Source organism: Balaenoptera physalus, assembly GCF_965194825.1.
Source record: "Balaenoptera physalus genome assembly, chromosome: 12".
NCBI classification, from domain to species: domain Eukaryota; kingdom Metazoa; phylum Chordata; class Mammalia; order Artiodactyla; family Balaenopteridae; genus Balaenoptera; species Balaenoptera physalus.
Genome location: NC_138897.1, coordinates 45,444,673 through 45,466,661, shown reverse-complemented (window position 1 = coordinate 45,466,661; position 21,989 = coordinate 45,444,673). Strand labels below are relative to the sequence as shown.

The window sequence follows — 21,989 nt, the reverse complement described above, 5'->3', positions numbered from 1 at the left end:
GCTAGCGATAAGCACCAGTGACACTTTGCTGGACTGGACTTTCTCCATCATCTTTGTTTTCGACGTTGGTCTTCAGAAGGGTCAATGTGCCTGGGTCTTGTGGCGGGGGGCTATCTCAGTGATCCTGTACCTCCCTCGGTAGTAGGGAACCTCTAAAGTTCTGTGCTGAGGATGGTTTCCTGCCCCTGCCCCAGCAGCACAGAGTCTTATTCTTTTCCCTTCTCCTACGCCACCTGTGCGTCAAGGGTAGCAAGATTTGCTGTCCTTCCCTGCGGCTTACAGCTTTTGTCTCACAGAGGAGAAGGCTCAGGGCGTAGTTTCCTGCCTGTCCAGGTGGGGTGGTGGTTGCTCCCCTCCTCCTGTGGGCTGAGTGCTGCTGTTCTCGTTATCTGGTTGTGCGTCCCCCAGCCTGCACCATGCGGAGACTTTCTTAGGTCTCCATCCCTGCCCCGATCTTCCTCGTGGTGCCGTGGAGGTCATTGGATAGCGGCTGTGAGTGGATGCTGAATCCCTTTGTGTCTGTAGTTCCCAGGGGTACCCCATACTCTCATGATAGTCTATCCTTGGCCATTTGCTAAAACTATGATCTGAGTTTGACTTGCTGCTCGATATGATGGCTCCATCTTCCTTCTCTGCTCTACTTAGATGGGCCATTGCTGTGTCCCACCTTTTCTTGGTGGAAGGAAAACTGTCCCTTTTTAGATTTCATGCTATTTGGTTGCCCTGAAATCCCATCTCTCTAGTGGATTCAAGAAAAGTTGATTTTAATGATTATTTGGCCTTTTTTCTTGTTAGGTTTGGGGCAACACTCTTTGTAGCTTTCTGAGTAGAAGCCAGAGGTTCAATTTTGTATATTTAAAAACACGATAAATAAAATACCATGAGATCTACTCAGGCAATGAATTCTATCAGATTTTTATGTTTAATCTTTCCAAATTACTTGAATTAATATGTATTTTATTAATAGAAATTTGGATTAAAACTAATTTCATGATGCAGTTAATGATAACAGATTGAAGAAAAAACAGCTAAAGTTTATTGTGTAATATGAAATCTTGATATTAAAAAATAACCTTTTAAAACTTTTACTGATTTTTTTATGATTGTAAGAGTAATATATTCTCTTTGTATAAAACTTTAGAAATACAAAAAATAAAGTAAAAATCACCTGAAATGCTACTGTATAGATATAAAGATTGTTAACTTTATACGTTTCTTTGTACTTTTTTTCTTTGAAATGTTCTTACGTAGTTAACTCTAAATATATTATAAGCATTTTCCTGTATTATTATGGCATTTCAAAAACATAACATTTAATGCCTATGTAATATTTAATCATACAAGTGTACTATAATTTATTTGACTTTTCTTATATTGTAAAATCAAATTGTTTCTAATTATGTACTATAAAGAGCTTCTTTGTTTCTTCATGAAAACATATTTAGTGAATGAGGTTGTGTTTCAATTTTTTCCATGTTTGTCAATATTTCATTAGGTAAGATATTTTAAATTCCACAAGTTGTAGTGGCAGGTTTAAGTAATATTTGTGTCAGAGCTATTATGGGTGCAAAGAGCCAGCCTCTTCTTTATAGCTATTGCTCTTTTGCTGGTTATTTGGCTCCGTACCCAGAAAACTAATTCTCACTGATTTGATCTCTTGGATGCCCCCATATGCGGATAATCTCAGTGGAAGGAAAAAAAAAGGAAGTTTTACTAGTCATTGTTTGGGAAGAGGGAGAGGCCAGAGGTTCAAGCCAGACCTTAAACGAGCCAGCAGGTTGAGGGGACCCCATGGTCCAGGATGGGTCTCCAGCCACAAAGCTGGAAGAGCAGTTTCTTCAATCCACTCTGAGATGATCTACTTCAGGGAGCTGATATGTGGAAGGCACCACAACTCTCCAGAGGCTTATCGATAAACCGGAATGGCAGCTTACTATTTTACTGGGAATAGCCCTACCATCTCAGGTCTGCCTCTGCCAGCACCGCCAACCCGCATCCCTGCAGCCTCTCTCCACCTGCCAGTACTCACCTGCCCACCCTTCTCCAGCCATCCAAGGAGATGTGAGCTGACTGCCGAACTCTTGCCAATAGCACATTCACCATTCCTGAGGTTTGCTTGTTGTCCACTGTCATGTTTCCAGAGCTGGCTATTTATATAAGAAAGTTCTTTAACTTTGATTATTCCTTGGAGAAGGATATGTGTCACATTCCCCCAAGGCTTATGTTTTTGCACCAGAGGGAAAAATGGGGTTCCCTATAGTATAGTAGAAAGAATCAGATAGGCCTGGTTTTCCTTTGACTTCCTCCAGAAATTAGCTGCCTGACAAGTCACATAGCCTCCTAGACCAGGAGATTTTGCATCTGAAGATGGAGATATCACTCATGGGAAAAGTCCCCACCCTGGTTGATTCCCCCCTTCATTTTGCAGATACTATCGAGGTGTTCCTTCAGGCAGTATTTCAGTGCAGGGTTTTCGGTAGTGCTTAGTTAACAACAGTGGATTTGTGTTACCTGTTATCAACTAACTCTTCATAGTTACATTGCGTATCCTAAGGGAAAGCACAGTGGATGTTCTCTGGTCTTGTCCACTTTTAGTCATTATTCTTTAAAGAAACCTCCAGCTAAATCCCAGAATTTTATCTCAATAGAACATGTTCATTTGTAGCATTATTTACCATCTTGACATTTATTTGAATTATTTTTGAATAGTCTTCTGTATTTTACATTCTGTAAGATTTCCTACCACTTAAGGGGTTACCAGCCTCACACTTGGCTACTCCGTTAATCACCAAGTTGGTTCCCTTTCTGCAAATTGCACTGGGTCATAAACAGGTCGGCCATCAGGGTTTGAGGCAGGTGACTTCCTGTCCTGGCAGATGTGCCAACCTTAGTGTGTCCACCCCTCCCCCACAGAAACCTGAAAGCTACAGCTCAGAATTCTGGACTCAGGGAATATATTTGGGCCCATACTTTATTTCTGATAAGATCCACCTCATTTTGCAGACAACATCACAGAAGGGGAAAGATTTGGAGTCCAAGGTATCTGATAACCAGTTACAAAAGCTTTCGGGCCCATTCTGAGCTTTTCGCTTAGGAATTCTGAGCTTAAGTATATATTTAAGAGAAGTTCTTAAAGATAAGTATCTTAAGTCACTTGAATTTTTTGTTGTTGTTAAAATATTTAGTATATTCTTAGTTCTGGTAAGCTTGTAAACAATGTGGCAAAGCTTTGTGGATCCAGTTAACCTTACAATTTCTAATTCAGTTTTAATAACCAGCATCCCCTTCTATAACATATTTATTCTTTTTTAGTGGAAAATGAAACAAATAGAATGAAGCATGTCTTTCTAACCCCCTTTGTAATTTAAATCCTGAGGTTTGGAAATTATTTTCTTTTTATGGTTGCTGAATTTTAGAAGAGGAGTAGGAATTTGGAGATTTCGGGGAATACTTTTATTTCTACCTAATAAGCAGCATATTTGACCTGCTAAGTGTAGTTGTTGGTTTTCTCTAAGTACAATAAAACATGAAGGGAGTTCCGGTTTGCTTTTAAGTGCAGAATTATTGAGAAGCTGCCTTTTATTCCTTTTCCATACATCTGGTGGTTACATTTTTTTTTTTTTAAGATATATTTATTTATTGATTGCTTGATTCCTATGTTGGGTCTTCGTTTCTGTGCTAGGGCTTTCTCTAGTTGCGGCAAGCGGGGGCCACTCTTCATCGCAGTGCGTGGGCCTCTCACCATCGCGGCCTCTCTTGTTGCGGAGCACAGGCTCCAGACGCGCAGGCTCAGTAATTGTGGCTCACGGGCCCAGTCGCTCCGCGGCACGTGGGATCCTCCCAGACCAGGGCTCGAACCCATGTCCCCCGCATTAGCAGGCAGACTCTCAACCACTGCGCCACCAGGGAAGCCCTGGTGGTTACATTTTATCCAAAACCTAGACTCCCGGGTTCTGTACAGGCTGACTCCACGCCCTCCCTGTGGGTTGACCCGGAAAATTAAAAAAAACCCAAAGCCAAAAATCAGCCAAGTACTGTGCGGACACCATCCTCCTCCTCTCAGTCCCTGCCTCCCTGACACGGAGGTGACGCTGGAGTCCCGAGTTGTTCATGCAGTTGTTCATGGAAGCTCGGTCCCTGACTGAGGCTTGACCTGACAAGTGCTGCATCCCTGGGTCATCAGGCATCCTTGTTCCTCTGAAGCCTCATGGCCCCTATTGTACGCTGTGTAGGAGCAGAGAGTGAGAATGACAGCTGCAGCCAAGAGGAAGGCTCATACTTGTGAGAAGCACAGTTCAGTGCTGGCTGCGTGTGCCTGTCCTTGTGCAAAGGGGTTGTCTCAGATTCCTGTTATATACTGTGATTTAGCTGCATGTTTTAAAGCAATATAAAGCATAATTTATTATAATGGACAGTGCTAAAATAGACTACAGTACTAGTTTTTCCTAGAATGTAATTATAGTTGACCTTTAAATTACACAGAGGTTAGGGACACAGACCCTCCCAGGAGTCAAAAATCCATATATGAATTACAGTCAGCTCTCCGTATTTGTGGTTCCTCTGTATCCTCGGTTCTGTATCCATTGTTCTGCACCTGTGGATTCAACCAGCCGCGGATCATGTAATACTGTAGTACTTACTTTTGAAAAAAATCTGCATATAAGTGGACCTGTGCAGTTCAAAGGGTTATTCAAGGGTCGACTGTATATAAAAAGTAGGTAATGTGTAGCCCAAAGGCTGAATCTCGACCCCCAGTGTGTTTCCTCCAACCCTAAAAAAGAGGGCTTATTTGTGTTAGCAGGAACCCACAGGTTGTCACACGGCTCTTCCGCCCCATGGAAGCCCCGAAGGGCGGCTGGATCAGCCCTGAGCCTGTCCAACTGTCTCTTCTCCCCACTGCAAGGGCCCTGCTCTGGGAAGCGCTCCCTGTTCTCAGCAGCCTGGCTCCGAGGGCCCCTAAACGGTAACGCTCTCAGTTGTGTGGTATGGAGGTGTCCTGAGTCCTCTCTCCGCAGCAGGAGGACCATCTCCTTAAAGGCAGGGCTACAGCTTCCTGACTCCCTCAGGGAACCTCACTGGGTGCTGGGCATCTGGAAGGCACTCAAGACATTGAAAGAAGAAGCAGAGCCTCTTGGGATTCGGAGGGACTTTAAATGGGCTCAGCCAGCTCACCCCCATCTGGGTTCTGACTTCCTTCTGCAATAGCCTTAGCAAGGGCCACTCAGAACCTCTGGATGTGGGGAACCTACTACCCCAGCATCTGGTTTGTCTTAGAGCCACTGCTTCTGAGGCTGACTCCGTGTTGCTGTGTTTAACTGCTTTGTGACCAGTTGCTTTGTCTTCCCAAGCGATTGATGCTCCACAAGAATGAGAATCTATTCTTACTGATTTTCCCTCAGTGCTAGATGGATAGGCCGGTGTGTGAGCCTGTGAGTCATTGCAGTGAAACCCCTCATTAGAACGTGAAGGAGCACCAGGCAGAGATGAAAATGTCATGGGAGTGTCACTGCCCTTTGAGAAGCCTTCAGTGTCTGAGCCACGCAGTAGAGTGTGTGCTGGCATCCGAGCCACTTGCTCCCGCCCCCTCATTTGCGGTCCTTGCTCCTGCTGCCACAGTGGGCCTGCCTCTCCTTACCCATCACTGGCCTCTGGTTTGCCTCTTCTCAGCAGGTCGGGAAGCTCAGTGGCCACTCCTGTTAGCATGTGTCTTAGGGGAAGTGCTGTGGCACCAGGTGTGGATTTTTAAGAGCTTTGAGATGAACAGCGTGTTTGGACTTGGAGGAGTGGCTGTGTGGCCTCCATTGTGGCTATTCCAAGGTTTTGGAGGGTTTTGATAGCTTTCCAGGTTCTGGAGGGCATCAAATTAAGTGAATTCTGGAAAAATAAGGGTTTGATGTAGAAATCTTTTGAAGTCAGGTACTTTTATTACTTTCAAGTCTGTGCAGTAATGTTAGTGAGGTATTTATCAGGAGGAGTCCCGCCGGATGTATTTTGATGGTTAGTTGGGACATGCTTGCAATTAGTACCATTCATTTCCATAAAATTAACGTGCTAATGCTCTTTCTCTAAAGTAGTTTAACTATCTAATATGTTTGTGATTAATTTCACATAGTAAGTCTTCCAAACATAAATAAACGTCCACTTAGACTCAGTAGAAGCCAAATTCGTAGAAACCTAAAATCATGAATCAGAAGAGTTTAGGGATTTTTAAAAAGTAAAATAACAGTGCCAAAAGATCTCTAAACAGAGCCTTTATTGCAAAGGAGAAGATGACATGAATAGGCATGTTGAGACTAATAGAGAAAGAAGGCTCCCTGAGAAAACAGTCAGTGGTTTCTTACTTAGAGAGCCTCATATGGGAGAGTGGGTCCCTGGGACCATGCCGGCCAAGGCCCCGTGACCACAGAGATGCCCAGAAGGGGGTCCTGCTGAGACCAGCTGATGGGGGAGTGGGCTGGGCAGCAGCCAACTTCTTTCCCACGAAGGCACTGAGGAGGCTGAAACCACATAATAATAGTGCACCCACTGAGGAGGGCGCCAAGCCTGGGCTTGCTGGGTGGTTTTATTTACTTGAAGAAATTTTTTTCAGCTCTCAACGTACAAAGATAGCACAGTTCATCATGCCATGCCTTCCCCTCCTGCCCCCAACCTTGTAGTTGCTGAGGAAAATACTCTGGAATTTAGTCTGTTCTCAGTCAGGGAGAGCAGAGAATGTGGGATTCAGGTTAGGAAGGTGAAAACGTTCTAAAGAGTTCAGAGCCCTCCCAAGAACTCAGGTCCCACCGCGATAAGGATGTCGCTGTGAGGACAGAAGCCCAATAGGCTGGTTGTCCTCCGTGAAGTTGTCGGGGTGTGGAGTTGGGGGTACGAGGCTGGCTACAAATACATTAGTGGCTGGGTGTGCAGAGCAAACCGCGGTGAAAAGGGCGCGCCGGCCTGCCCTTCGTGTGCAATACCGACCCAGTAGTTCCTCGGGGCAGACGCTGTCTCCTGTGTGTCAAATAAAATAGCATCTCCGCCACCAGGTAGCTTCTGCTCTAGTCGGGGGCAACAGACGAATATCAGGTGAACAAACTTGTATGTAGTGATTTCAGGTCATGATAAAGGACGTGAAGAAAATAGAACAGGGTGATGTGAGCGACCAGGGGGCTCCTTTAGATGAAGTAGTCAGGAAGGCACTTCCCATGATGGGAAATTCTCAGACCTGCAGGATAAGGAAAGGCCAGTCCTGTGGTGACTGGTTAGGGAAAAGCCAATGAGAAGACTGAGTCATGCACAAGCTTCAGTATGTGAAAAGCGCATGGTCACATGACTAAAGTAAGGTGGCTAGTGGAAGCTCCCTGGGCAGAGGGAGAGTGACAGGAGATGAGGTCAGAGAGCTTGGCAGAGACATAAAGCCCACAGGGGTGGATTCCACCCTGAATGTGACGTGGAGCGAGTAGAGTGTTGAGAGTGCCCGGGTCACTCTGGCTGCAGTCTGGAGAATGGACTTCATGGTGACAAGCCCAGAAGTACTTCGGAGGCTCTCATGGTGGACAGGGAGATGGAGCTATGGATGGAGTCAGGCAAGGACAGCCGCTGACAGCCCTGGACGACGGCGTCATCGTAGGATTGGGTGGGAGAAGGGCAGGGTGACTCCCGCTTGCACTCAGTGGATGGCGGGGCCTCGTCCTGAGGTGGGGACTGTGGAAGGAACATGCTGGCAGTGGTCGGTGGGATGGAATGGGCCTGAATGCAAATCAGGAGTTCTCTTTGGGCCGTATTGAATTTGAGGGCCGGTCAGCATTCGAGTGGCGATGTCAGGGGCCAGGACTGGAGAGCACTGAGTCAGAGATGGGACTTAAAACTAAGAGCCTGGATCAACTCACCTAGAGAGAGTGCACGGCAAGGGAGCAGGGGGAGTTGTGAGCTCTGAGGCCTTCCCACACCTGGAGGCTGAGCTCTTCAGAAGGAGGCAGCAAAAGAGTAGCCACCCAGGTAGGAGACTGCGGTCGGCCATGGCAAGAGGAAATTGCTTCTGGAGGGAGCAGTTGATTGTGTCACGTGCTGCTGAGGGTTGAGCCAAAATGAGCACAGAAGAGTAACCACTGATCAACACGGAGGTCATCGGTAGCCTTGACAAGAGTAATTTAATCTGCGTGGTGGAGATCGAAATGCTGTCAGATTGGATTGAAGAGTCCATGGGAAGTGAGGAAGGGGAGCCAGGGAGGGTGGCACCTCTTTTGAAATGTTTTCCTATAAAGGGGAGCTGGGAACCATGGCACTGGCTGGAGAGAGATGTGGAATCAAGGAAAAGCCAGCTGGCTCACTAGGGAAGTATGACAGGAGAAGGGGCAAGGGGTAGAGGGAGGTGCATGTATTTGGAGAAATGACTGGGGGTGGGTGGTGGTTTCCCGCTGTTTCCCGCGGCGGGTGCAGGGCTCCAGTTCTCCCCTAACGCGTACACATGCCCCTAATAATTCGACGTGAGCTGATGCCTGCGGGGGCACTGGGCCTTTCTCCGCTGCAGAGTGAGTGGAGAGCCTGGAGCCGATTCTCCTCGGCCATGGGGGTGGGGCGAGGGGGCGTGGGCTGATTGGCTGGTCCTTACCTGATCCGTTCATTCAGCGAGCAAACATGGCTGAGCCCATTCTGTGCCAGGTGTAGTTCCAGGCCCTTCAGACACGATGCAGATCGGCCCCTGTCCCCTAGAAAGCGCTTTCTGCCGGTGGGGGGCGGGGCACTGCCCAGCCACCTGCTGGGGGTGGGAGGAGCAGCCCCGAGGCAGGTTTGCTGTTTCTTAGAAGCAAGATTTGAACCCATTTCCAGGAGGAAGTTGGTGTGTGAGTTCCTTGAGAAGGAGGTTGTGGAAGGAAGTGGGGTGCAGGAAAGGAGACTGTGGGTGAAGGTAGCAGCTGCAGCACCTGCGGGAACAGGCAGGGAGCTGAGCTGGAACCCCCGGGCTGCCACAGTCCCCCAGCTGCTGAGCTGAGTTAGGGATCTGCGGCAGCATCGGTTGGGAGGTTGGGGAATTTCTCTGGGTGAGTGACCCTCGGCCCGCGCGCGTGAAGGGGGGCCCCTGGGCTACGTGTGGCTCCTCGTGAGTGCAGTGCTTTGGGCCCAGGACTGTGGGGCGAGGCCCCAGGCAGCCCTCTCTGCAGGTTTAAGGACCAGGACTTGGTTCAGGTGACCTGCTGTGACCCTGGACAAGTCATTTAACCTGCCGTGCCTGCTTCCTCACCAGAAAAATGAGAATCGATTGTTCTACTTCAGAATGATCTAGTCTGGGTAAAATGAAATAACTAACCCAGCATCTGTTACCTCGTTTGTTGAGAGACCATTGGTGTGAGCTCTGGGGCCAAAGGCCTTGCGTTCAAATTCTGGTTCTATTTCTAGCTGTGCAATCTTGGGCAGGGGACTCTGTGCCTCAGTTTGCTGACCTGTGCAATGGAGACAATACTAACGCCTGCCTTCTGAGGCATCCAGTGAAGGAATCTGTGTAATTGCTGAGAAGAGGGGCTGGGTGCCAGCTGCTGTTAGGACGAAGCTTTCAGGCATCCCCGCCGTGTCTGCAGCTACACGATGGTTGTATCTTTTCTCTGCAGTTCCGCCTGGTGGTGAAGACAGCCCTGAAGCTGCTGCTGGTCTTTGTGGAGTACTCGGAGTCCAATGCACCTCTTCTGATTCAGGCCGTCTCTGCTGTGGACACAAAAAGGGGTGAGTGGTCCCTGCCCACTATGTCATCGAAGTACAAGTGCCTAATGTAAGAAGGCTTCCACTTTTTACGTGTTCAAAACAGAATTAAGGATGAACAGAATTCCCTTTGTGTGGACTTCCCACCGCAGGAAACATATATTTTAGGATAGTTAAGTGTACAAAGATTAGGTTAGGGAGGGAACGGTGAAAGGAAAGCACTCCTGGGCTAACCCAGGACAGGTCAGACCCCAGCTCATCTTTATGCTGTCTTCAGCCTCCACGACTGAACACACAGAACCAAGCCAGTTCCTTATCCTCTTTTCCCATCCTGCTGGGATCACTCTCACTCCTTCCTCTCTTCCCCTCACACCTGCTTTGTTGGCTCTGACCCCTAGATGTTCCCTGAATGTTCTCGCTTCCCTGCATCCCACACCCTCACTGTCTCTCATCTGGCATCGCTTGCCTCCCTGAATGTTCTCCCTTCCCTGGCATGCCCACCCTCCCCTCTGCTATTGGAGGATTCTTCTGAAGCACAAATTTGGCCACATCGTTTTCCGTCTAAAGCCCGCCAGTGGCTTCCCGGTGCCCACAGGATTAGGACCTGACCCTTCGCCATCTAGCCCCTACCCACCCGTCACCCCCGCCTCCTACCCGGCCTGCACCACACCCTCCCTATCTTGGATCAGACGGGCATATGCTCTCAAAGCCCTCACGCGTCCCTATTCTCTGCTGTGCTGTTGTCACTGCCCGTCTCCCATGAGTGTGTGCCCTGCTCAAGGGCAGGGTGTCTGTCTCTTCTTGGTGTCCCAGCACCTGGCTGGCCCACAGCAGGCAGGCCTGCTGTACACACTTGATGACGAATGAGCTTTGGATTTGGTTTACTGTAAAGCAGGCTGTGGCTCCTATAATACTGTGAAGCCTGAAGCTAAAATGGGGTTTTTTGTTTTGTTTTGTTCTTTTAAAAATATTTTGGTTTTGTTCCTCAGTAGGACATTTTTGTTAACATTATCATCCCCACAAAGACTCTAATAAGAAGAAAAACGTGATAACATTAATTTTTTTCTTTTTATAACAGTAACACTCTGTAGAAAATTTGGAAAAAACAATGTAAAGGAGACCGTAAAAAATCACCTCTAATCTCACCAGAGAGAACTGTTGTTAACATGTTGATGTATGGTTTTGTGTATGTGTGTGTGTGTGTCTCTGCATGTGCACACACATGTTTATGAATAAGTCAGCCGAGGGACAACTGTCAAAAAGGAATGAGAGGCCTAAATAGTCCTCTTTGATTCAAACCACTTGTGTCTCTGACTTAGCATTGCTCAGAGACCCACATCCAGGGCTGAATCCAAAGATGAAAGAAAGCAGCTTACTAGTTACTTTGAAAGTTTGAATATAAGTTAACGAAAGCCATCCAGGACCGTGAGCTGGGCTCCTGCACTTTCCCCACAAACACGCAGGCAGACCTCAGTCCCCAGCACGGTGGATTGCAGGCTGGAGGGGACTCCAGGCCCGTGTGTAGGTGTATCACAGAGGCAGTCCCTAGTGTGTGGTTGGGGGCTGTGAGTCTGGAAAGTGGATCCCAGACAGGGGCGGGTTTCTTTCTGCCACAGCCTGTTGCCATCTGAAGCACAAGCATGAAGACCCTCATGGCCTCAAGAGCAGATCAATGGGACTCCCTGAGAATCCTAATGAAGGCTCTCAATGGCTCAGAAGCCAGGCTGGGCTTTCCCAGGGCCAGTCAATGAGACCTAAGGCCAAAGGTGGGTACTTGGGGAGAGAGTGAGGCCAATCCTTTCATCTGTCCTTGGAAGATTCATACTCCATCCTCCAACCCTGGGGGTTGCTTTAGGACAATTAGCGGACTCTTCATTTTCCTGTCCTAAATTTCAGGTAACTCATGGGCCCTTGTCATGGGAGCCCTGTTAGAGGGGACAACCTTCTTGTGACCTTGAGGTTCTCCTTTGGCTTCATTGGGTTGGGAGCTCATAGTTTCCTTCCTCGGACGGCACGTTTCATGGAGGGCATGTTGTGGAGGTACAGGAGTGATCCCGAGGGCATTCCCCCCCCAGGACTCTACCTGCAGACCCAGTCAGAGGCTCTCAGCTATACTCTCTCCCCCAAGGCAAAACAATGGCCATCTTCTCCCAATCTGTAAAAATATAAAATCACAACGGCCAAGGGGTTGTTTTTTCGACATCATGATTTTTGCCTATAAAATTTCTTAAGCTTCTGGCAAGTGCTGTCATCTGTCTGCTACTGAGCACTAGTGGCTGAGAACAGAAAGGAAACACACTGATGGAAAAACTCAGCCATAGCTTATCACGTGTGGTTCATTCCCATGTTTCTCTATGACATGTGTGGTCTTGGCCATGATTTTACAACATATACATATAACATCATCCTCTTTTACTGCTAGTAAAATTGTTCCTGAACCCTGTGCTGGAATTGGACATCTGAATATGTCATGCTCTTCTGCTGGGAGCAGCCTGACTCGCAGGTGTGTTTCCACCTGGCAAGGTTAGAAGCTGCTCTTGCTCTCCAGTCCCCTCTCAGCTGGACCAGCAAGTAGACAGACGTGCCAGAGGTGACTGAGGGCCAGCCGAGTACGTCCATTTCCACACAAGTTTATAAATAAGCCATAAATTTGACTCCTCAAGGTGGCTTTAGACTCATTTTGGGGGGGATAGGATGGAGAATGGGCATGTTATAGGCTTTTTTAGTAGAAAGGAATTCTTTTGGATGATGAAAATTGTTAAATTTAAAGAATCAGCAAAGAAAATCAACAAATGAGCTAAAAGGCCTCAAAAGTTACTGCCACCTACAGCAAATGAAGTTGTCTGAGAACAAGTTCCTCTCGTTGCTTTATAGACATCACACATCCCACACGTGAGTTAACCAGAAGTGTTCATTTGTGAGCATGGATGGACAATTTGCTGTCAGGCCAAGAGTGGGCCCGTTAGGGAGCAGCAATAAAAGCTGAGAGATCTAGGTGTTTCATAGAGACTAATAAATATGTATGAATTAATGAAAATTAAACGGGCCCTACTTGACCCCGGCAATTGCCACTTTGGTTCAGGGGCTAGAATGAAATGGTGGATTGGAGTTAGTCTCTAGGGCATGGCTCAGTGTCACACCTGTCTGCGCATACTGCAGGGGCAGACTCTTTTTTTTTTTTTTTTTTAAGATTATTTATTTATTTATTTATTTATTTATGGCTGCACGGGGTCTTGGTTGTGGCATGCGGGATCTTCGTTGAGGCATGCGGGATCTTTCGTTGCGGCACGCGGCTTCTTTCTAATGGTGGCGTGCAGGTTTTTTTTCCTCTCTAGTTATGGCGCGCAGGCTCCAGAGCATGTGGGCTCTGTAGCTGTAGTGCACAGGTTCCAGAGCATGTGGGCTCTGTAGTTTGCGGCACGCGGTCTCTCTAGTTGAGGCGCGCAAGCTCAGTAGTTGTGGCGCGCAGGCTTAGTTGCCCTGCGACATGTGGGATCTTAGTTCCCTGCCCAGGGATCTAACCCGCGTCCCCTGCATTGGAAGGCGGATTCTTTACCACTGGACCACCAGGGAAGTCCCAGAGGCAACTGTTTTGCCTGCATCTTCAAGTCAGTTTCCCTTCCTAGTGGATGGGGCCAGGCAGGAAGAGGGAAAGGCAGTAAACACTCGTGGAAGCCCACGGGAGGGCCTTGCTTTGTCATTTTGCTATCATCAGAGACTTCCTTTCCTGGGGACCTTCGCTGTGGTGATCAACAGGAAACTGGTCGAGAACCCTCTGCTCCCCTGGGCGGGGTGCCCCTCCCTCTGACTGTATGAGTTTGCCTCTCAGACACAGGGGGCGGCACTTATTTTGTTCCCCACAGACTGGGTAACTTATTTTGAAATTTCAGTCATAAATCTTGATTCCTGCTAATTTGGTTCAGCACTGCTTTTGAAGAAGTTCCATTTTTCATTTGAATGTGAGGTGATGAGATATGACATAATTTTTAAACATGTGTCTAACACATGATTAACAGGGGAAAAAGAATCCAGCCATCTTTTCAAGTGATCCCGCCTCTGACTTCTGCTCAAGGATACATTGCTCTGTGAAGAATTCACAGAGCATGGTGAAGGTTAGAGTGGACAGAACTCAAGTTCTGTTTCCATTGCTGCTTAGAGCAGAAGTATACCTGTTAAGTGTTCATTGATCACGCTGAAAGGCTTGGAACATGCTTCTGGGATCTTGTATTTGAGTGTTAGACCAACTTGTGTACAAGGCATCGTGCAAAATAGCTTACTATTTTCTTTTGGGTTCAATACAGAGACTCGGGGGGAGAGTAGAGGGAGAAGTACTGAGCGGTTTATTCTGTGCTTATTTATTCTGGGTTGAGGGAGGGGTGCTACGGTTTGGTGGGAGGAGGAGCCTGGCCTGGGAGCCTGTGTGGAAGGCCTGTGGGTCCGTGTGGGTGTCCTCCACCCACCACCACCACTGCAGTGGCAGCTACTGCTGTTCGAGTGCCTGCCATGCAACAGACACTGTTTTAAGCGTTTTTCATATACAACTCATTTGTTTGACAGATATTTAAGTGCCAACCATGTGCTTGCAAACATCAGAGAAAAACCAGGCTTTCATGGAACCTATACTCACTCCAGGGTTTGGGGTGGAGGAAGGGGAGGTGGAGTTGGAGGGAGACGGATGATAATGATGAAGGAAATGACTGTCTCCTGATGTTCTCCATCAGTGCTCATGAGAATCGACAAAGTGCTCTACCTCCATGACACCTCACAGTGAGCCTCTAGGGTGGATCCGATCCCTCCAGGTTAGACGCGTCTCTCTAGCCTCTGTTCATTCCACTACTTTGGGGCTCAGTTTCGTTCTCTGTTATGTGAAGGGGGAAGATCGTGTGGCTTATGATTCTAGTACAGGACCATCCCCTACCTACACGTACACACACGTAAACCCCAAATGGAGCAACAAAGGTGATGGTGGTGGGGGTGAACTGGACCATTTAGTTCTGACAGGTGGCAGCTCCTGGGACAGTTATGACTGCTGGTGCTTGACACAGGCCAGCTGGAGCCCTGCCAGGGCTATTTGTGTGAAACTAGAAGGTTTCTTCCCCTTCTCCTTCATTCTTCTAAAAATTTTCTATTTTCTGGTCCCCAAACAGTCAAAGGACAGTGAACATTTATCCCAACAGTGTATGAATACATGCAAATTTCCAGTCTTGAAATCCTTAAATGGTAAAAAAAGAATCAAATATTAAAGCTGAAGAACACGGTTTTTAATTAAGCCAGTGTTTCAGTGTTTTCATTATCATGCATAAACTGGTGCACAGATATGTGTGTCTGCATGAGAGAGAGAGAGAGAGAGAGAGAGAGAGAGAGAGAGAGAGGAAGAGAGAGAGAGAGGAAGAGAGGAGATAGTCCATGCACATCCCTCTCTCCGGGATGCCTGCGGTTGCTTCTTGGCCTTTCCTTCCCCAGGCCCTGTTTGACATGTGTGCCTCCAAAGTAAGGAACCAGGAAGCAGTTCTGGGCCCCCGAGCCCCACTAAGAATCCTTCGCATTGATGCTGTCTCTCTTGCATAGGCTTTTCTTTACGCATACGTGGGGAACCCAGTAGAACTCGTGTTTTCGTGTTTTGTACTGAGGTTGGGTGTGAGTGTGAATGACGAAGTTGTCCTTGTTATGAACATGAGCAAAGGCACCTGGAATGCTTGACCTATACTTGGTCAGTGAGACCCATGACCTACTGACCACACTGATTGTCTTGAGGGTGGAAACAGTTACTTTGCTGGGCTTTGAAGAACAGGTGTAGACTTCAAAATAGTTTGATGATAAAGATCAGCAAGAAGATAATTTTCAACAGTTAGCAGGCAAAGGATCATGCTATTGTGTTCACAGTAACAAAGGGTCATAGAAGCTTAGTCCATAGGTTCATAGTTTGGACCAACTGGGCAGCTAGTCCGAAGGAAAAGGCTTTTTGTTCCCTTGCTGGGAGCACCAACACACCTGTACATCAAACTACATCTGTGTCTTTCACATTGTATAGTAGGTGCCTATTCCTTTTAAAATTCTCCTGTCTTCTTTTCTTACTGTGTGCATTTAACCCTCTGGCTCTTTTAAAACTGCCCCAGTTTAACCCACCCATGCCCTCTCAGGGGTCTCCAGTCACTAGTCAGACATTTTATTGAGCACCTACTGTGTGCCGGGCACTCTGCCAAGGGCACAGAGATAAGACAGGACACATCACTGCCCTTGGGGAGCTTTTGTTCTCAAGGCCAGGAAATCAGCTCTGACATAACCCATTCATGAATCAGCATTTGGAACCCACTGGTTTTAGGTTATTTCAGACTTTACTTTTTCAGCAAAAATAAGCCATATGCCTTTGAGATCTTTATAGAGAAAGCAGGAAAGAGCTGCACGTTCCACATCGCCACGCCAAGGGCAAGGCAATACTTCACTTCAGATGTTTATCTCCAGCGTAGGAAATCACATCAGGGTGTCATGTACCCTTTGTGGCCTTGGCCTTGGCTTGGTGATCCTGAACGTGGAGGGTTTCCCTGCCCTCCCTGGAGCCACGGGACAGCCTCCAGGAGCCTCCCCCTGGAGCCCCACTGAGGAGTCACCTCTTGCACCAAACCTTCCTCGACCATCGCACTGCAGGAGACAGACCTCCCTCGCTGAGTGACAGGCTTGGCTAAGCGCTTTGCCTTCTAAGTGCTTTTACCCTGTGCTGAGGTGTGTTCCTGTACTTATGCCTAACTGTTCCATTTGATTATAAGCCTCTTGATGACAGACTCCCAGAGACCCAGTTCCTTGGTACCTGGTTGATGCTTAAATAGTTATTTGTGCCTTGATTGAATAGAGATAATATACTTCTTTTCTTGAAATGTTTGCTAGATGGACGTTTCACGGTTATTGTTTGAAGTCCATTGCTAGAGTGACTGTAAAGCCCTCCTGCATCCCCTTTCCTTGCAGGAGATGGACATACAGAGAGTACTTACAAAGAATTTCCACACTTAGAGAGTAAAATGCATGGTCTAAAAAAGCTGCATATGAATGGATTTTTAAAAAATCACCTATTTAGTATAAAGGGAACTTTTCAAACAAACTGATAGGCATCCTGACACTGAAGAGTATACATTTTCAAGTAGACAAGGATGACATGGGATATCGTCACCTAATTGGAAACATATCCAAGTCCATCCTAAGAATTGTGTCATGCTTTGAAATTTGGTGACTGAAAGACACTGTCATCACTGGGTGATAAGTCTCTGGATAAACTGTGATGTGAATTGGACAAGGAGTGTTGAATTGCTGTTTCTAATGATTTTTGCTTTATTCCTAGGAGTCAAACCTTGGTCAAATATCATGGAAATCCTGGAGGAAAAGGATGGGGTCGACACGGAGTTGCTGGTTTATGCAATGACTTTAGTGAACAAGGTCGGTTGACGTTTGTTATGGGTTGAACTGTGTCCCCCCACCCCAAAAGATGTGTTCCTGTAGAGGTGTTCCTGAAGTCCTAACCCCTGGTACCTGTGAATGTGATCTTATTTGGAAATAGGATCTTTGCAGATGTAATCAGGTTCAGATGAGGTCATTAGGGTGGGCTCTAATCCAATAGGACTGGTGTCCTTATAAGAAGAGGAAAAGAGACACACATAGAGGGAAGACAAGGTAGACACACATACATGAGGAAGACAGCCAGCGAAAGCAGGGGCAGAGATTGGAGTGATACATCTATAAGCTGAGGACCGCCAAAGGATGCTAAGGATTGTCAGCAGCCAATCCCGGATGAAGCAAGGAAGGATCCTACCCTAGAGCCATCGGAGAGAGCACGGCCCTGCCGACACCTTGATATCAGACTTCTAGTCTCTCCACCTGGGAGAGAATAAATTTCTGGGTTTTTTTCTTCTTCAGAAAACCAGTTTTTTATTTTTAAAGCTCTGCCATGTTTCTAGTGGGTGCCGAGGGTCACCTGCCACACTCACACCAGGGGGTCCATGTAACCAGCAAACAGTCTGGCCATCAGCAGACCAGGCCAGAGAGGTCCACTGGGGTGGTTCTGCCTTGCTGCTGGTCCTGATAACTTCTTGCTTCAATTCATCTACAGTAGTTTTGCCCTCCAAGTCCCAGATCTTGATGCTGAGCCAGTGGCAGCACAGAGCCAGTAGCATTTGGGACTGAAGCACAGGGCGTTGATGAGGCTCCCACCATCTAGCGTGTGAAGGTCCTTGCCTTCGTTGAGGTCCCACAACTTGGCCTGGCCATCCTTGCCTCCAGAAGCACAGAGGGATCCATCTGGAGAGATGGTCACAGTGTTCAGGCAGCCTGTGTAGCAAATGTGATTGGTCTTCAGCTTACAGTTTACCAAGTTCCATACCTAATTTCTGTTGTTTTAAGCCTCTCAGTTTGTGGTACTTTGTTATGGCAGCCCTAGGGAACTAGTACATGTGAAAATCTAAAATTTGCCTTCTGAAGAAGAACCACATCGTGTGCACCCCCGTGGCGGGAACACCCTTCAGCATGCCTCTTTGCAAGAGAAAACCCTTTACACCCACACGTGGCATGTGTGCAATGCGTGCTGGTGCTCATACCTGTGAAGGCCTGAGAGTCTGCATGCTTTCTGTGCTTTGGTTCTTTCCAATAAAACCGGAAAGAGGGTAGCGAGAATTTTATGGCTACTCGTCCTATCAAGATGTCCCTTTGAAAACATTTTTCCTTAAGAATATAGATGAGCAAGTTTTACTCTAAGGAAATCATTCACAATCAGACAGAAAAGCAAGCACTCTGTTCCACGGCTTATTGACTTCTGACTGCTGTGGGCGAGGAATAGATTCCTGAGGGCGGGTCCCGTCCTACTCCTGTAATGGTGACCTCACCCTTGTGCTCCCTTTCCTCCCATTACGTCCTCCCTGGTCACCAGCTTGTGTCCGTCCTGAGAGGTGCTCTGACAGTGGGTCCCATGCTGACCTGGGACAGCCCACTCTTAGGACTGGAGCTCCTTCATCCCGGTGCTCGGGCCCCTTCCTCATTAATAATTGAGGGAGGGTGGGGTTGTTTCTCTTCCCTGGACCCCAGACGCCACATCTGCCACCCCAAGATCCTCCCTTTTTGTGCCCCAGGCTGCCGGGTGCAAGCCTAAGGACCAACTGCAGTGATCATTAGTTCTTCAGAAAGGACCCAGAATCTCTTCCTGAAGTGTAACTGGAGAAACATTTCCCCTGATGACTGGGGACTAATTAGTAGAAAGCAACATAATTATGAAAAGTAATTCTACTAGATATTAAAATGTTGTGCAAACTCTAAGGATTAAAACCATGTGGTCTTGACTCTTTCCTCAGCAGATGGCTGAAGCAGAGGGGCTCTGAAACAGACCTCAGTGCAGAGGATGGCTCACCCTGTGATTGACATCCATAGGGATGGTCAGCTTTATTCATGACTGGCAGAGGTTTTGATAAATGGAAATAAACAAAAACATACTTTGACTGTACACCAAAATAAATTTCAGGTAGATTAAAGAGTTCAATGTAACATATCAAACTGTAGAAAACTGAGGAAAAACTAGAGGCGAAGATTAACTGGTCTCTAGTTGCCGAATAATAAAATAGTAAAACCAGTCAAAAAGGTTCCAAAGCAAAGGACTTAAATATTTCACTGTATAAAACTATAAACTATAAAACATCTTATTTGTAAAATGAAATCCAAAACAAAAACTAAAGGCAAGTGACAAACTGGGAAATTGTTTGCAAAACACTGGGCAGAAAATGATACTATCCTAAATATATTAAGAACTCAGTTGAAAAATGAATGACGTTAACCCTACTAAGATTAAAAGAAATATATAGTAAAACAACAAGCCATTTTCTCCGGGTCACGTGGGCAGTGATTGCTTTTTAATGAAATGCCGTTTGTTGATGAGGTCACAGGAAATTTCCTACAGTCCTGGTGGGGAATGGGCATCACTTTTCTGGAAGATAATCCTAAGAATTCGGTTTTTATTTTCAAAGCTCTTTGTGAGTTGATTTTTACCACGCAATTTGAAAGCAATTTTCTGTTGGTTTTTGAAGATGAAGGTCACCTATTTCCTGTCATTTTCAGTCACTGCCATTGTTTTGGAAAACATTAAATTCAGCAAAAATGGCATTTTCGCTCTTGCACAGTGTTTTCGTTGTAATGCTCTCCACCTCAGTGGTAGAGGCCGTGCTCGGCTGTGTAACGATCCCAGCAGCAGCTGCATGGCATGGGCATCCTGCTGCCAATCACTGGCAAGGACCCAGCACGTGTCACACTCTCCTTGGCACCATAAGGCATCTAACGTCCAGGAATTCCTCACTTACTCTTTCTCTTCTGGCAGTTCTGTCTCATCTTTTGTTAGTTCTGGCCCAGGGGAAGTCCAGGAAGGCCCTGAGGACATGATTCTAAGTGTCATCCTTTCCTCAAAAAGGTCAGCAGGCCGCTGGCACCCACACTGGGTTTGTTTTCTTTTGTTGAATTTTAGTCACGTTTATTGTTCCAGTGAGTAACATCTTCTGAGATCCCAAACATCATAACACATTGAAATGCTAATATGGGTCTGGAAAAAATTCAGACTCTGAAATGTGGGAAATTATATTGCTTTTCTAACTTTTCTTTCAACAAAATGGAAGCTGGCCTAATAACATGGAATTCAAAACATTAACATTTTTATGACGAAACAAGGGTATGAAATTCTAGCCTGCTCATGGTTCTGAAACTGAAGTCTGCTCCCTTTGTTAAACAGGGAGATTAATGAGGGGTTTCCAGGATCCAGACTAACCCCCCCTGAACTCTCCCCACCCCCCCAAACCATGTCTTCAGAAGATCTGAGGGGGCATCAGAAACGAGCCGTTTCTCACCCTGCAAGCTGAAGTTGCATGGTGCTCTGTCCTGATCCAGCTGCAATCTCCTAGGTGGGATTCCCCGCTTTGGGGGCTCAGATATTGACCACCTTGTAGAATCAGATGAAGCAGGTGGCGGGGGAGGGGGGAATGAGTTACAAGAGGCATTACCATGGGGCTGGCTTGGAGCCTTCAGGGAATGCGACCCCAGGGAGCCCTGGGGAGGGGAGCAGCTCTAGCGGAGCCAGGGGGTGAGTTACCTGATGGGATTCACACTGAGCATTTGTTTTCAGATTTGATTATATTGTTTTTTTAATTACCATATAGTAAAATTGACTTTTTTCTCTTGGTATTTAGCTGTGTAAGTTTTGACACATACATAGTTATGGATAACCTTCACAATTAGCATATAGAACGGCTCCATCTCCCCTCAAATCTCGCTCATGTTATCCTTTTATAATGACATCCTGATCACCTGTTCATGCCCCTGGCCACCACTGATTTATTATTCTCTATCACTAGAGTCCTATTATTTCAAAAATGGGAATCATACAGGATGTGACCCTTTGAGGCTGGCTTCTCTCACCCAGCACAGTGCCTTAGAGATTCATCTATGTTACTACGCGTATTAATGGTTTGCTCCTTTCTGCTGCTGTATAGTGTGCCATTGTATAATATAAATATGCCACCATTTGCTATCTCTTCGTCCACTGAAGGAGATTTGGGTGCTCACAGCTTTTGGCTTTCACAGATGCTTCTGCTTCTGCTGCTATGAACACTGTGTGTACAGGCTTTCACCACACTGGTTTTACCCCACAAGAAAGATTTGATGGGATCAGTGAAAACCCAGGGACTGGAAAATAAAATGTCCTTTAGGACAGAGGTTTCTCCCTCTGAGAGAGGCTGTAAAGATTTACTTGTCACAAACCCTGGCAAGACAAGGTCTGAGAGAAACCAGGAAGGGGGTCCTGAGTGTCGTCTGAGAGTGAAGGCGTCAAGAGACATTTGCTCATAGACTTTTCTGGAGTAGCTGCCACCTTTGCCAGAAATAGGCACCTTAGCAGTGAGTGTCAGCGTAGAAATGGGAGGACAGGGCCCAGGAGGGGTGGGAGTGTGGCAGAGTTTGCTGAACATGTCAGAGAATCAGCTGAAAAGATGTGAGTGTGTTTCTGGGCTGCACGGTCCCCTCCCCGTGCAGGCGGAGAGCGAAGCTGTCTTTGACAAGATCAAGCACGTTCAGGGTGGTATGGCCATGGACTAGAGAAGCTGTCTTTGATGGTGGTGGAAGGCCAGCTCCCCTGCAGCCATCCGTGAGAGGTGGTGGGACGCGGGTGTGGCTCAAGCCCACATTTTCACCGTGGAAATGACAGATGTCCTCTCAGTCAATACCCTCAGATCTGGGCCTCTTATTGAGCAAGGGCTCTCTGATCTGTTTGGTTCTATAGACATAATTATTTAATAGAAATCTCCCCACCA

The 21,989-nt window shown here is 47.0% G+C and overlaps 1 protein-coding gene and 1 pseudogene across 13 annotated transcripts in view; one reads left to right on the top strand and one right to left on the bottom strand.

The window, feature by feature from the left end:
- The window catches only part of FHOD3 (formin homology 2 domain containing 3), a 490,767-nt gene that overhangs the window by 287,540 nt on the left and 181,238 nt on the right, over positions 1-21,989 (top strand). For all 12 annotated transcript variants that reach the window (XM_082415972.1, XM_082415969.1, XM_082415967.1 and 9 more), the window contains 2 exons: positions 9,585-9,696; positions 17,003-17,097. In XM_082415972.1, coding sequence (XP_082272098.1) covers positions 9,585-9,696; positions 17,003-17,097 — 207 coding nt within the window. The remainder of the gene's footprint in view (positions 1-9,584; positions 9,697-17,002; positions 17,098-21,989) is intronic.
- LOC309639174 (large ribosomal subunit protein uL4 pseudogene) overlaps positions 3,606-21,989 on the bottom strand; it is a 470,274-nt pseudogene continuing 451,890 nt past the window's right edge. The window contains exon 2 of the transcript XR_014268569.1: positions 3,606-3,913. The product of XR_014268569.1 is annotated as a large ribosomal subunit protein uL4 pseudogene (transcript). The remainder of the gene's footprint in view (positions 3,914-21,989) is intronic.